The sequence below is a fragment of the Macaca nemestrina genome, chromosome 6, assembly GCF_043159975.1.
Source record: "Macaca nemestrina isolate mMacNem1 chromosome 6, mMacNem.hap1, whole genome shotgun sequence".
In the NCBI taxonomy this organism is placed as follows: domain Eukaryota; kingdom Metazoa; phylum Chordata; class Mammalia; order Primates; family Cercopithecidae; genus Macaca; species Macaca nemestrina.
In genome coordinates this window covers 97,671,955-97,686,726 of record NC_092130.1, presented here as the reverse complement: position 1 = coordinate 97,686,726, position 14,772 = coordinate 97,671,955, and the positions used below count along the sequence as shown (strand labels likewise).

At 38.6% G+C, this 14,772-nt stretch overlaps 1 protein-coding gene across 1 annotated transcript in view; it reads left to right on the top strand.

Annotated features, from left to right (window-relative positions):
* Positions 1-14,772, top strand: part of LOC105475089 (junction mediating and regulatory protein, p53 cofactor) — a 91,527-nt gene that overhangs the window by 63,651 nt on the left and 13,104 nt on the right. Inside the window, 5 exon segments of the mRNA XM_011730083.2 lie at positions 2,876-2,962; positions 8,961-9,056; positions 10,766-11,158; positions 11,160-11,364; positions 12,514-12,824. Of these exon segments, the coding sequence (XP_011728385.2) occupies positions 2,876-2,962; positions 8,961-9,056; positions 10,766-11,158; positions 11,160-11,364; positions 12,514-12,821 (1,089 nt within the window). The 3' untranslated portion in view covers positions 12,822-12,824.

The following is a 14,772-nucleotide window of genomic DNA, read 5'->3' as shown; positions in this document are numbered from 1 at the left end:
AATGACTCCATGACATCCAATATTGGTAGACTATTAGGGCCCTGTGTTGAGAGTTTTGAGAAAAGTTGGGGGCAAGAAGTAGATCTCGGTGGTCTGAGAAGGGAGTGCAGCAGAGGTCTAGAGCAGTGACTGATGGAATAGCAAAGGAAACTGTACAGGTGAGGGGTGAAGAGGAGCAACCTTGGTGACCATGTCCCACAAAGCTGTTGTACTCTTCTAGCAGCATTAAGAGCCTCAGGCTGAACTTAATACCAGCTTAATACCAGCTCTTCCCTTGTTGGTAAGTGTTAGCTCATATCAATTTAATCAGTATTCTTCAGTCTTCATTTCTATGTTAATCTAAATCTGAAGTAGGAAAACCCAGCACTGGAGAATCTCTCCATTTACACTTGTATGCTTGTACCCCAAGCCCAGCAACTGAGGTGGCAGAACTGCAGAGGGAAGGAGGAGGGAAATAAGGAAGGGTGGTGAAAAGATAGGGAATGAGAAACACTAAGCCTAAAAGAAAAGCTACTGAGAAGATCAAATATACAAGGAAAAACAAATGCCTCCCCATGTAATATAATCCTGTATTGCCTCGTTTACATATTGACATGCCCAAGGGCACTGGCTTCTTGGTTTCTCTGGCACTCATCCTAAGATTGTATACACAGTTCATGTCCTGCCTCACCCCTTGAAAGAGTGGAGATAGGTGGTCTCCGGCTGTGCTCGTGAAGTCAATGCTTTGTGATTAAACATTTCAAGAAGAGTAACAAAAATAACGATTTTCTTTGTTTTTTATCTTCTTTAATTCTCCCAGTAGTCAAATGAAATCTAGAGAGCTCAGAAAATTAGAATCATTTTCATACTTCACTTGGTGGCAAAACCAGACCTGTGCTATCATGAAGTTATTTATTGTCTTATTTTCACTTTGACAATTCATTTCACTATTATTACTTATTATGGGATATGGTTTCAGATCTTGGATATATATGGTATATACAACTTACCACCATTCTGTAAATTATCAAAAAACTTTGAATTTCAAAACATGTCTGACCTCTGTTCTAGATAAGGGATTGTGAACCTGTATCCTCATTTATAAGCAAGGGAACCAACGCTACTAGTAGTGACATAAATCACCTAAGGAAAAGCAGCTAATATGGAGCAGGGGTAGGATTCTGTCCTAGGTCCGTGACACTCAGAGACCTGAGTTACTGTATCACCTTGTCATGATGCTATCTAATGCGCCCTTTGTTTTCCCCATTGCGCTGGATGGATTCTTGCTAGGCAACAGAATGAACCAGAGTGGGTAAAGAACATGATGTAAAAAATGACATTTTGCTTTAAAATAGTTTACTGACTTCAAAGGTTATTATTTGACTTTCTCTGATTCAAAGAGTGATCATTTTAGGCTGAGCATGGTGGCTCACGCCTGTAATCCCAGCACTTTGGGAGGGCAAGGTGGGTGAATCACTTGAGGTCAGGAGTTCAAGAACCACCTGGCCAACATGGTGAAACCCCATCTCTACTAAAAATACAAAAATTAGCCAGGCATGATGGCACGCGCCTGTAGTCCCAGCTACTTGGGAGGCTGAAGTGGGAGAATCTCTTGAACCTGGGAGGCGGAGGTTGCAGTAAGCCAGAGATTATGCCACTGCACTCCAGCCTGGGCAACAGAGTGAGACTCCATCTCAAAAACAAACAAGTGATCATTTTAGTATAGCTTTGGAATGTTGGAGACTAACCCTTTTATATGGAAAACTTCTCCAAATCGTTTACTTAGGAAAGGACACAGGGTAATGAAGATTTAGCTTGGTGCTGGCAAAAAGTTGCCAGAATATAGTGCATTAATTTATAAAGTAGTGCATATCTCATAGTTATTATAAAAATCTTGTTTTATATTGTGATTGGAAAATATATGCTTTTTAAAAATAGTTTCCAAATAATTTTGATAACTTTGACTTTCTAGTCTTCCAAGTCTCTTACAGGTCTTATGTCTGTGACCAAAAGATTCAGATCCCATACTGTTTAAGCCAGTCTGGACAAAAAATTCATGGTCTTTAACTTGTCAGAGAGAGCTTAACAATACATATTTTATATAAGTAAATACTTTCCTATTCTTTTTTGCCCAGACATGTTTAAAGAGTATAATGAAACCAGGTGCCATGACTCATACCTGTAACCCCAGTAATTCAGGAGGCTGAGGCAAGGGGGATTACTTGAGGCTCAGAGTTCAAGACCAGTCTGGGCAACATAGTGAGACCCCGTCTCTCAGAAAAAGTATAATGAGACGTGGAATCTTCTAAAAAAGACCTTTCGGGACAACCCCCTTCAGTCCACGTTGCCCTACCTCTTCTCCTTCAAAAAAGAGAAACCAGGTGGTCTATAGAAGTTAACAGTTTAATAGAGAAGTCTTTTTGTAAGATCCTGATTACTTGGCTTTTACAGCTTCAGTAGTCCAGATAAGAAACAAGAGGTGGCTGGGCGCGGTGGGTCACGCCTGTAATCCCAGCACTTTGGGAGGCCGAGGCGGGCGGATCACAAGGTCAGGAGATCGAGACCACAGTGAAACCCCGTCTCTACTAAAAATACAAAAAATTAGCCGGGCGCGGTTGTGGGCGCCTGTAGTCCCAGCTACTCGGGAGGCTGAGGCAGGAGAATGGCGTGAACCCGGGAGGCGGAGCTTGCAGTGAGCCGAGATCGCGCCACTGCACTCCAGCCTGGGCGACAGAGCGAGACTCCGTCTCAAAAAAAAAAAAAAAGAAACAAGAGGTGGTCAGTGTGATACTTTGTTCTGTAGGTGGTATATATTAAGATCAAAACTTAACCTTGGTGTGGTGTTCAGAGTCTTTCAAGTTTCACTTGTATTAAAACATATTTTATGTATTTACAGGAAATATGTATTGCAAAACACAATGAAAAAATCCAACAGCGCACTCGGATTGAAGATGAATATAGAACCCATCACACAGTACAGCTAGTAAGTTTGGACTCGAAGATTTTGAACAAAACTTTATTTTTTACATGTTTTAGAGTGGATAAAATCTGTAGAGAATGATAAAAAGCTTATAACTGGACATTAACATTAGTTCAGTTTATATAATGATAAGTTTTTAGGCAAAACTGATGGGAAGGTACAGAGTTCCTGTACCCTCAACCCACACACGTGGCCTCCCTTACTGTAGCATCTCATATACTCCTGTCCCCACACTTGATAGCCTTTCTACTGTCGACATCCCCCAGAGTGGCATATTTGTTAAAATCAGTGAAACATTGGACATCACCATTCACCAAAGTCTGTTGCTTACATTAGGGTTCTTTCTTGGTGTTCTGTGTTCTGTTGGTTTTGACAATGTATAGTGACATGGATCTGCTATTATAGTATTGTATGGAATAATTTCACTGCTCCAAAAATCCCTTTGTTCCACTACTCATCCCTCTCTCTCCCCAAGCCCCTGGCAAACACTGATCTTTTTATAGTCTTCATATTTTACCTTTACCAATGTATAGTTGGAATGATACAGCATGTAACCTATTCAGTTGGCCTCTTTAACGTAGTAATGTGCATTTAAGGTTGCTCCATGTCATGGCTTGATAGATCATTTTAGCACCAAATAATGTTCCACTGTGTGGATGTCCCACATTTTGTTTATCCTTGAGCCTGTTGAAGGACATCTTGGTTGCTTCTAAGCTTTGGCAGCAATTAATAAAGCTGCTATAAACATCCATGGAGGACTTTTTGTGCACGTAAATTTCAGCCAATTTGGGTAAATAACAAGGAGCATGTATGCTGGAGAGTATGGTAAGAGTGTATTTAGTTTTGTGAGAAACTGCAAAACTGTCATCCATAGTGGCTGTTCCATTTTGAACTCCCACCAGCAATGAATGAGAGTTCAGGTTTTTCCACATCCTCTCTAGCATTTTACTGTTGTCACATTTTTGAATTTTAGCCATTCTGACAGGTGTATAGTGGTATATTTTGGTGTGTGTGGGTGTGTGTGTGTTTAACAGATGGAGTCTTGATAGGTTGCCCAGGTTAGCCTCAAACTCCTGGGCTCAAGCAGTCCTCCTGCTTTAACCTCCTGGGACTACTGGCATGGACTGCTGTGCCTGGCTTTTACTGTTGTTTTAATTTGCAAATCTCTAATGCAGATATATAGACATATAGATACATATATAGAGAGAGAAAGAGTGCATCTGTTCAAATGCTTACTTGCCCCTGTATATATCTCTAGTAAGGTGTCTGTTCAGATCTTTTGCTCTTTTTTTTTTTTTGGAGTCTCATTCTGCTGCCGAGGCTGGAGTGCAGTGGCACGATCTCGGCTTACTGCAACTTCCGTCTCCCGTGTTCAAGCAGTTCTCCTGTCTCAGCCTCCTGTGTAGCTAGGACTACAGATGGGTATCACCACGCCCAGCTAATTTTTGTTTTTAGTAGAGATGGGGTTTCACCATGTTGGCCAGGCTGGTCTTGAACTCCTGACCTCAAGTGATCTGCCCTCCTTGGCCTCCAGAAGTGCTGGAATTACAGGCATGAGCCACCGTGCCCAGCCTTTTTGTTCATTTTTTAAATTGGATTTTTATTTTCTTATTGTTGAATTTTAGGAGTTCTTCATTATTTTGGCTTATACTCCTTTATCAGATGTGTCCCTTTGTTTTGCAAATATTTTCTTATGATCTGTGGCTTATTTTCTCATTCTTTCGACAGTGTCTGTTGCAGAACAGAAGTGTTTTACTTTTAACAAAATCCAATTTACCAGCACTTTCTATCATGGTTCATACCTTCGGTGTTGCATCTAAAAAGTTATTGCCAGTCCCCAAATCAGCTAGATTTGCTCCTATGTTATCTTCTAGAAGTTTTATAGTTTTGTGTTTTATATTTAAGTCTGTGATCCATTTTGAGGTAATTTTTGTGAAGGGTATAAGGTTTGTGTCTAGATTTTTTTTTTGGCATGTGGACTTCCTGTTGTTCCAGCACCATCTGTTTAAAAGACTATCCTTTTTCCATTGAATTGTCTTTGTTCCTTTATCAAAGATCAAATGATTCTGTCTCTTCAGTCTATTTTTGGGTGTCCTATTTTGTTTCGTTCATCTAGATCTTTTGCCTCTCCATATGAGCTTTAGGATCAGCTTGTCAGTAGCCACAAAAAAATAGCTGGGATTTTGATTGGGACAGTGTTGAATTTATAAGTCAAGTAGGGATGACCTAATATGTTTTTCATTTTTTTCATTTTAAAATACTTTTCCTCTTTTGGTTTTTTTGCTTTTTAATTATTATTTTTATTTTAACCTCTACCTCCTTCTCCTATACCTAACATCTTAGTATTGAATATTCCTATCCACAAACAAACAATATTTTTCATCTATTTAATTCTTTGATTCTTTCATCAGAGTTTTATAATTTTCCTCATAAAGATCTCGTACACCGTTTGTAAGATTTATACCTAAGATAGACCTAAGTCTTTCTTCCTCTTCTTTGTCGGGGAGGTGGTAATATAAATAGTATTATGTTTTTAATTGAAAATTCCAATTGTTCATTGCTGGTATATTACAAAACAATTGACTTTTGTTAATCAAGCTTTTTCTTATAATCCAGATTTGTCAGTTTTCTTTCAGATTTTCTACATCTGTCCGCAAAGACAGTTTTATTTCTTCCTTCCCAATCTGTATAGCTTTTATTTCTCTGTCTTATTGCATTAGCTAGTACTTCAGTATAATGTTGAAAAGGAGTGGTAAGGGAGATATCTTTGTCTTGTTCCTGATCTTAGCAAGAAAGCTGTAGTTTCTCACCAGTAAGTGTGATGTTACTTGTAGGTTTTGGGATGGATGCTCTTTATCAAGCAGAGGAAGTTCTCCCTCTATTCCTAGTTTGCTGAGAATATTAGTTCACTGTATATAAAATTACATTAGAAACCTTCTCCTACTCCCATATTGCTGCGCCTCATCCCACACAATATATTATCCTGATGGTCATCTTTTCAGATGTGTCTTAAATTATTTAACACCAGTGATTTGTACTTAAATATCGGAAATGCCAACATGACCATATCACTATATTTGGATATTTTAAAAATTTTCTTTCTTTAGCATCATACTAAAGGCCAAAAGGCTTAAATTTGTCTCCATTACTGCTTAAGGCACATTCTTAGCTAATGCTGCCCCTTACTCTTCATTTTAGCCACATAAAATTAGCCAGACTACCCATAAACTGTAAGATTACCTTTCTCCTAGAATCTAGAAATAGCAAATTAATTATTGTACTTTTATTTTTCATTACTATTTCTGTGGGTCAGAAACTGCTTTGTAAGATTAGTCAGGGGACCAGCATGACACTGAGGTGAGTAAGTTGCTCCCTGCTATAACCATTTGTACTTGCATTATCAGTTTAGTTATGAAGGTTCCATACTTCCAATATGTTTCTTTTTATAAAACATAAGATTTTGGTGGAGGGGAATAACTAATTAACTTTTTAGAATGAATGAGTATCAGATCTTTTTCCCAGATCTATTATTTTGGGGCAACAGGAGTAAAAATTAGTAAATCGATTATTTTTCTTTTCCTTTTTTTTTTTTTTTTTTTAATTTTTATTTTATTTTATTTTTTTTGAGATGGAGTCTCACTCTGCCCAGGCTGAAGTGCAGTGGCTCCATCTCTGCTCACTGCAACCTCTGCCTCGCGGGTTCGAGCCATTCTCCTGCCTCACCTCAGCCTTCTGTGTAGCTGGGATTACAGGCGCGTGCCACTACACCTGGCTAATTTTTGTATTTTTGGTAGACGGGGTTTCACCATATTAGCCAGGCTGGTCTCAAACTCCTGCCCTTGAGTTATCTGCCCACCTTGCCCTCAAAAAGTGCTGGGATTATAGGTGTGAGCCACTATGCCTGGCCAAGAAATTGATTCTTAAGGGAATCCCAAAGATAAATGTCATCTGCCTTAGAATTTTGCCTAATACCTTGGTTGAAATATATAATTGTCAGAGAATGAATCCATTAAATATTACTAGTCATCTTTAACACATACAGATAAAGCACAAGGAAAGTTAGCTTAGATCAAAATAGATCATTGTTTTTCAATGCTAGTTTTAAACCACCAGTGTCAGAACCTCTTACGTGGTGGATTGTTTAAAATATAGATTCTTAGATGTTGACCTTATTATTGCAACAGTTTCCCCTGGACATCCTTGTGAATTAAATATGCAAGACTAAGGAAGTTTATTTTAATATTTGATAGTAAGGTCTCTGAAATAAAATGTGAGGATTTACTTATTATTACTACTATTTTAAATTGTTATTAGCCCAGAGACAAATTGGGTAAGAGAATTCTGTTTTCCCCATTAAAGAATGAACTCTTGTTTTTTATAAGCACACTCAAAACTCCAGGCTTTCATTTCAAGAAAACATACATGGTGGCTCATGCCTGTAATCCTAGCTTTTGGGAGGCCAAGGCAGGAGGATTGCTTGAACCCAGGAGTTCAAGACCAGGCTGACCCTATCTCTATAAAAAATTTTTGAAATAGCTGGGCATGGTGGCATATGCTTGTCTCAGCTATAAGCATGCGCAACATACAGGGAGGCTTATGCCTCTTTTTGGGCACATGCTCACTTATTTCAGGCTCTAAGAGCCCCCTTTGAATTGTGTTCATGTGTGGTGTACCTTTGTGTCCTTTTGTGTAAATTAGTAGTATATTACTAGATTGCATTTTATTCAGAATAATTAGCCTACCACCTTTTTTTTTTTTTTTTTTTTTTTTTTTTTTTTTTTTTTTGATAGAGATAGGGTCTCACTCTGTTGCTCAGGTTGGTCTTCAACTCCTGGCCTCAAGCAGTCCTCCTGCCTCAGCCTCCCAAAGTGCTGGGATTACAGGCATGAGCCTCCACACTTGGCTTTATTTTCCAGTTTCCTTTTGTCTCCCTGTCACTCTTATCTCCCCACTCATACTTTCTTCTTGGAGTTTATGATACAGTCATCCAATGCAAATGCAACTGTAATTCTCATTTGAAATTTTATTGTTTAGGGAAAGCTGATGGAAAAGAGGAGAGGAATGATAGAAGAATAGAATGGGGGGTTGGATTTGAAAAGGACAGAACAATGGAAGAGAGGGTAGTTAATTTCCATGTGAAATTATCTGGTCTGGTCTTCTGGGAGGTATCTCGTTTTTTAAAACAAAGCAAGAAAATAACCCATTTGCCTATATAGAAAGCCTTTTCATTTATTTAACTAACATTAATTTTACCAAATGAGATTTTATTACATAGCTTTTAGATGATTCAACTCTATAGGGAAGATTAAGTTTGTTTAGGTAACTGCCAGAAATAAGGTGTGATAGTAAACCAGAGGATTCATGGATAATGCTTGAAGTATATTTTTCTAACAACTGGTTATATTGTTTAGAATAATGTACACTATCCAAATTACTGACCCAAGGGGTTGTTGATTTGATTGCTTTTGTTCATTTGTTTGTCTTTTTGAGACGAAGTCTCACTCTGTTGCCTAGGCTGGAGTACAGTGGCATGATCTCAGCTAACTGCAACCTCCGCCTCCCAGGTTCAAGCGATTCTCCTGCCTCAGCCTCCCAAGTAGCTGGGATTACAGGCGTGCATTGCCACGACCAGCTAATTTTTGTATTTTGGGTAGAGACGGGGTTTTACCATGTTGACCTGGCTGGTCTCGAACCCCTGACCTGAGGTGATCCACCTGCCTTGGCCTCCCAAAGTGCTATGATTATAGGTGTGAGCCACCATGTCTGGCTGGTTGCTGATTTTATTTTTAAAGTCATCTACATTGAAGTTAGCATAATATAGTAGCTAGAAGTATTTTACACTAAAATTGTATATTAAAAATATTTCATGTTTCATGTTATAAAAATTTTGTTCAATGAATCATCCCCTTGGGCCCATATTAGGATAACTTCTCATCTTTTTTCCTATTAATGATAAAAATTGAGACACAGCGTAATGGAATTATTATTAATTTTTTACCAGAAGAGAGAAAAATTACATGATGAAGAAGAAAGAAAAAGTGCCTGGGTTAGCCAAGAGAGACAGAGAACACTGGATAGACTTCGAACATTTAAACAGGTATTAAAAGTAATGGTCCATTTATTGTTTTTCATTGTTTTTAAAACAGAGCTACATATACACCTGTAGGATTTCTTTGTGGGAAAAACTTGGTTTTCCCTTATTTATAAACTATTATAACCATGGAAGTCCTTTTTAAAGTTGTTTTGATGGCATGGCTCCATTTCTTCTGGTGGTTTTCCGAATTAGTATTCTTGTGATCTTTGACCCACAGCTTTAGTAGTATAAGAGGAATGATCAAGGCCTCTGGGAAACCTAGATGCCTCTTGAGTTTAAAAAATTAGTTAAATCACAACTGACTATCCAGCTCAAGCATCAACTTGTTATTTATTACACATACATCAACCTGTGCCATTGGCAGAATTAGAGGTGGGGGGAGTAGCATATTTGAGAAATGCTTCAGCAGTTCTCTAGCCAGGGTAACCCATGACCGCACACTGATACCACAGTATCCACACATCTCCTCAGAACTCTGCTGAAGCCTCATTTTTAAAGTACTCTGGAGCCTTACTTCAGTTGTGCATGCTGAAGGATCACTTTATAAGTGAAGTAGGCTTTTGAACAAGTGTTACAGTGGAAAAAAAGGAGGTGAGGCAGGGGATAAGCCTTGTTATTAAGTAAATGTGGCCCATGCCTGTAATCCCAGCACTTTAGGAGGCTGAGGCAGGTAGATTGCTTGAGCCGGGGAGTTCAAGACCAGCCTGGGCAACATGGCGAAACCCTGTCTCTATACAAATTAGCCTGGCATGGTGGAACATGCCTGTGGTTCTGGCCATTTGGGTGGCTGAAGTGGGAGGATTACCTGAGCCAGGGAGGTCATGGCTGCAGTGAGCTGTGATCGCACCACTGCACTCCAGTCTGGGCAATAGAGTGAGACCCTGTCTCAAAAAAAAAAAAAAAAAAAGGTTTTACCATGGTAAAAGATGTATAAGAGTTCTACCAGTAAGTACTTCAAAAAATGTAATTCTCTCTTCTTCATTCTGTCATAAAATGGATATATAGTTGTTGGAGCTTTTTAAAAATGCCAAGTAACCTGTTAAATAATATTTTAATTTTCTCATGTGTGTGCATTTGAAAACATAGGAAACTAGTTTCTTTTTGCATACCAGTAGCATTTATGCATTTGACATAATTTATGTTTTGCATTTTACATGCTATTTGTTTTATACATTTAGTAGTTTTATTCACTAAAAATCTTTTTTTAATCATGATAATTTTGAATATTTGAATTAATCATGGATTTGATAGGCAAATAATAAATTCATAATTTTTTGTAAGTTATTAGGTACTTTCGGATTTATGTATAACTTTAAGAGTGAAATAACCAATAAGGCAACATAACGTTTTTGAGATGGAATCTTGCTCTGTCACTCAGACTGGAGTGCAGTGGCACAATCTCAGCTCACTGAAACTTCCGCCTCCCAGGTTCAAGGAATTCTCCTGTCTCGGCCTCCCAAATAGCTGGGACTACAGGTGCCTGCCACCACACCCAGCTAATTTTTGTATTTATAGTAGAGACGGGGTTTTGCCATGTTGGCCAGGCTGGTCGGATCCACCCGCCTTGGCCTCCCAAAGTGCTGGGATTACAGGCGTGAGCCACCATGTCTGGCCACGTAACATCTTTTATTTGAAGGATAAGATAAATAGGCATGTGCTCATAAATTGTTTCAATAACATTTAACCAGTTCCAATAACTTCTGATATTTTAGAGGTATCCTGGGCAAGTCATACTTAAATCAACCAGATTACGACTAGCTCATGCAAGAAGAAAAGGTGCAGCAAGTCCTGTTCTCCGAGAGGATCAGTGTGACTCTCTACCAAGTGTGTTACAGGTAGAAGAGAAAACTGAAGAGGTGGGAGAAGGAAGAGTCAAGCGTGGGCCATCACAGACAACAGAACCCCAGAGCCTTGTACAACTTGAAGATACTTCATTAACACAACTTGAAGCCACTTCATTACCTCTCAGTGGTGTTACCTCTGAACTGCCTCCCCCTGTATCTCTTCCACTTTTGAATAACAACCTCGAACCATGTTCTGTTACCATAAATCCACTCCCACCCCCTCTTCCTCCAACACCACCACCTCCCCCACCTCCTCCCCCTCCCCCCCCCCCCACCACCACCTCTGCCTGTTGCTAAAGACACTAGCCCAGAGACACTGGAGAAAGATCTGCGTAGAAAGGAGGGGAATGAGAAGAGGATTCCAAAGTCAGCCAGTGCCCCCTCAGCACACCTCTTTGACAGCAGCCAGCTGGTCAGTGCACGGAAGAAGCTCAGAAAGACTGCTGAAGGTTTGCAGAGGAGGAGAGGTACAGCAAGATATTTTCATGGTCCATTTGTTGTATGACATCAGGCATAGTAAAAAACTATTTTTTGACGTTGCAAAACTTAAAACATTTTATTTTTTAACATTATTTGATAGTAAACAGGTTTTCAAAGTCACACTAGAGGACAATTCTTAGTAACTCACATCTACAAATGCATAAAGTACACAGAAATGTATGCCTTCTTGAGCTGTTAGGCATGTTTTAAAAACATCTTCTAAAGTGATACATACATGTTTGGTAATGTATAATGGATGGCTCCTTTTGTGTTAGGGGGGAAAAATTTGATTTTAAACCTGAGATTTTTAAAAAATTACTCATCAGAAAGGGTAAGCTCTCTGGTCAGGACTGTCACCACAGGGAAGACATTGGCAGGATCATGTAACATATGTTGAGGACTTGTGTGTATTTGTATAAAGAAGCAAAGAAGAATAGGGAGTAATCTGTTCAACTTACAACGTGACAGATGTACTTCAATAAGGTTACTATTTTTTTCTTCTTTTTTTTTTTGTTATGAGATATTCCAGCACAAATAAAATTATTTCTAAAAAGAGCAGAGAATAACCCTTGCCTTTTGCCTTTAAGGAATTTGCATTTTGCACAGGGAGAACATTATATAAATGTTACATATTACTTGTCTATTACATTTTAATCTGAAGGACCATTCTATAAAACATTTCTTGATATAATCTGAGGATTTCACATGTAAAACAACTAAATGAAAAAAGCACAGTCTCCGTAATGAACAAAAATGTTCATTTTTAAAAGTAAAACATGTAACCCAATCACTCTGAATTTGGGTGGAGCAACTGCAATATGGAAATCCTTTGGGAATCGCACCCATAATACTACTAAGACCACCTCCCAGTTCCCAGTGTGGTCACTTCTCTCATGTAGGAAATGATAGGAATACCAATAGTACCCACCATGGATTGGGTCTTGGGATTCTCTAAAAAGAAGGATAATTAGGATCCCTTGTGTTCTGGTCACCTTCTGCACACATTTCACGATCCCTTTTTTAGATGGTGTTTCAGCGTCCTGTGCTTTCACAGTTGCAAATAGTAGAGGTTATACAGTTTCATTCTAATTAAGTACAATCCTAACTGTAATACTCTTCTGTTTCATTTTCCAAAGTGAGCTCACCAATGGATGAGGTGCTAGCCTCCTTGAAGCGTGGTAGTTTTCATCTGAAAAAGGTTGAACAGCGAACTCTGCCTCCTTTTCCTGATGAAGATGATAGTAATAATATCTTGGCACAAATAAGGAAAGGGGTAAAATTGAAGAAGGTACAGAAGGATGTTTTGAGAGAATCCTTCACACTTCTACCCGATACAGACCCTCTAACACGGAGCATCCATGAAGCTCTTAGAAGAATTAAAGAAGCATCACCAGAGTCAGAGGACGAAGAGGAGGCTTTGCCTTGCACAGACTGGGAGAACTAACAAGTAAATGACCCTATTGTCTTTAGTAGCATTCAGTAATACAGGTTTTAAATCGGATGATGAGGTTTGGGGTATTTTTTATTGAGCCTGAGGCATATCGTTTGTTTTATAGCCCAATTTTAGCATGGATCACAAATTTGTGAACTTCAGGTTTTACTTAATTCTGTAGTTTCTAGAAACGTTATGATTATTGCTATGCAAATACTATTTTTTAAAATGTCCTCCTCATTAAAAATTTCTGCCATACAGCTGTAATTACAAGTAAAGTGACAGTCTCATTCTTGCCCTAGAAAAAAAACCAGAAAAGGGCCTGGCACAATGGCTCACGCCTATAATCCTAGCACTTTGGGAGGCTGAAGCAGTTAGATCACTTGAGGTCAGGAGTTCAAGACTAGCCTGGCCAACATGGTGAAACCTCTTCTCTACTAAAAATACAAAAATTAGCCAGGTGTGGTGTCAGGAATCTGTAATCCCAGCTACTTGGGAGTCTGAGGCAAGAGAATCCCTTGAACCCGGGAGGTGGAGGTTGGTTGCAGTGAGCTGAGATCATGCCACTGCCCTGGGCAACAGAAGTGAGACTAGTCTGGAAAAAAAAAGAACAGGCTTTCCAGGTTCAATGGTTCGCTTCTGTAGTCCCATTTACTCAGAGGTTGAGGCATGAGGATCTCTTGAGCCCAGGCATTCAAATCCAGCCTGGGCAATATAGCGATAACCCGTCTGTAAAAAGAAGTCAATCTTTTTTTTTTTTTTTTTTTTTTTTTTTTTTAAAGAAAAGGCTTTTCTGACAAAGTATTTCAGTAACAAACTGTTATGCATACTCAATTTTGATGTCATGTTAGCTGACCTCAAAGGAGTTTTCTAAGATCAATCTGGAAAAATTGTTGCATTGTCTGATTATTTAACTTTCTAAACCCTTAAAAAAAACTACTTACACCTGTCACAGTTACTGTATTATCTAGATAAATTTGCAGGTATCATTATATAAAAATTATCTACATATCTAATGAATACTTCTGTACCTATTAAGATTCTCTTTGGTTACACATGTAGCATTCTCCTAATAGAGAGCTATAGTATACTACATTTTAATAAGCTAATTATAGGGTAATATGGCACAGATTATACCAAATATATAGAATCAGTAAAGATAACATGGTATAAATTAAATAGTATATCGAATTTATAACGATGGTAACTGAAATGTTGTAATTTGTATAAAATTTTTTTTTTTTTTTTTTTTTTTTTTTTTTTTAAATTTATTTATTATTATTATACTTTAAGTTGTAGGGTACATGTGCATAACGTGCAGGTTTGTTACATATGTAAACTTGTGCCATGTTGCTGTGCTGCACCCATCAACTCGTCATTTACATCAGGTATAACTCCCAATGCAATCCCTCCCCCCTCCCCCCTCCCCATGATAGGCCCCGGTGTGTGATGTTCCCCTTCCTGAGTCCGAGTGATCTCATTGTTCAGTTCCCACCTATGAGTGAGAACATGCGGTGTTTGGTTTTCTGTTCTTGTGATAGTTTGCTAAGAATGATGGATTCCAGCTGCATCCAAGTCCCTACAAAGGACTCAAACTCATCCTTTTTTATGGCTGCATAGTATTCCATGGTGTATATGTGCCACATTTTCTTAATCCAATCTGTCACTGATGGACATTTGGGTTGATTCCAAGTCTTTGCTATTGTGAATAGTGCTGCAATAAACATATGTGTGCATGTGTCTTTATAGCAGCATAATTTATAATCCTTTGGGTATATACCCAGTAATGGGATGGCTGGGTCATATGGTACATCTAGTTCTAGATCCTTGAGGAATCGCCATACTGTTTTCCATAATGGTTGAACTAGTTTACAATCCCACCAACAGTGTAAAAGCGTTCCTATTTCTCCACATCCTCTCCAGCACCTGTTGTTTCCTGACTTTTTAATGATCGCCATTCTAA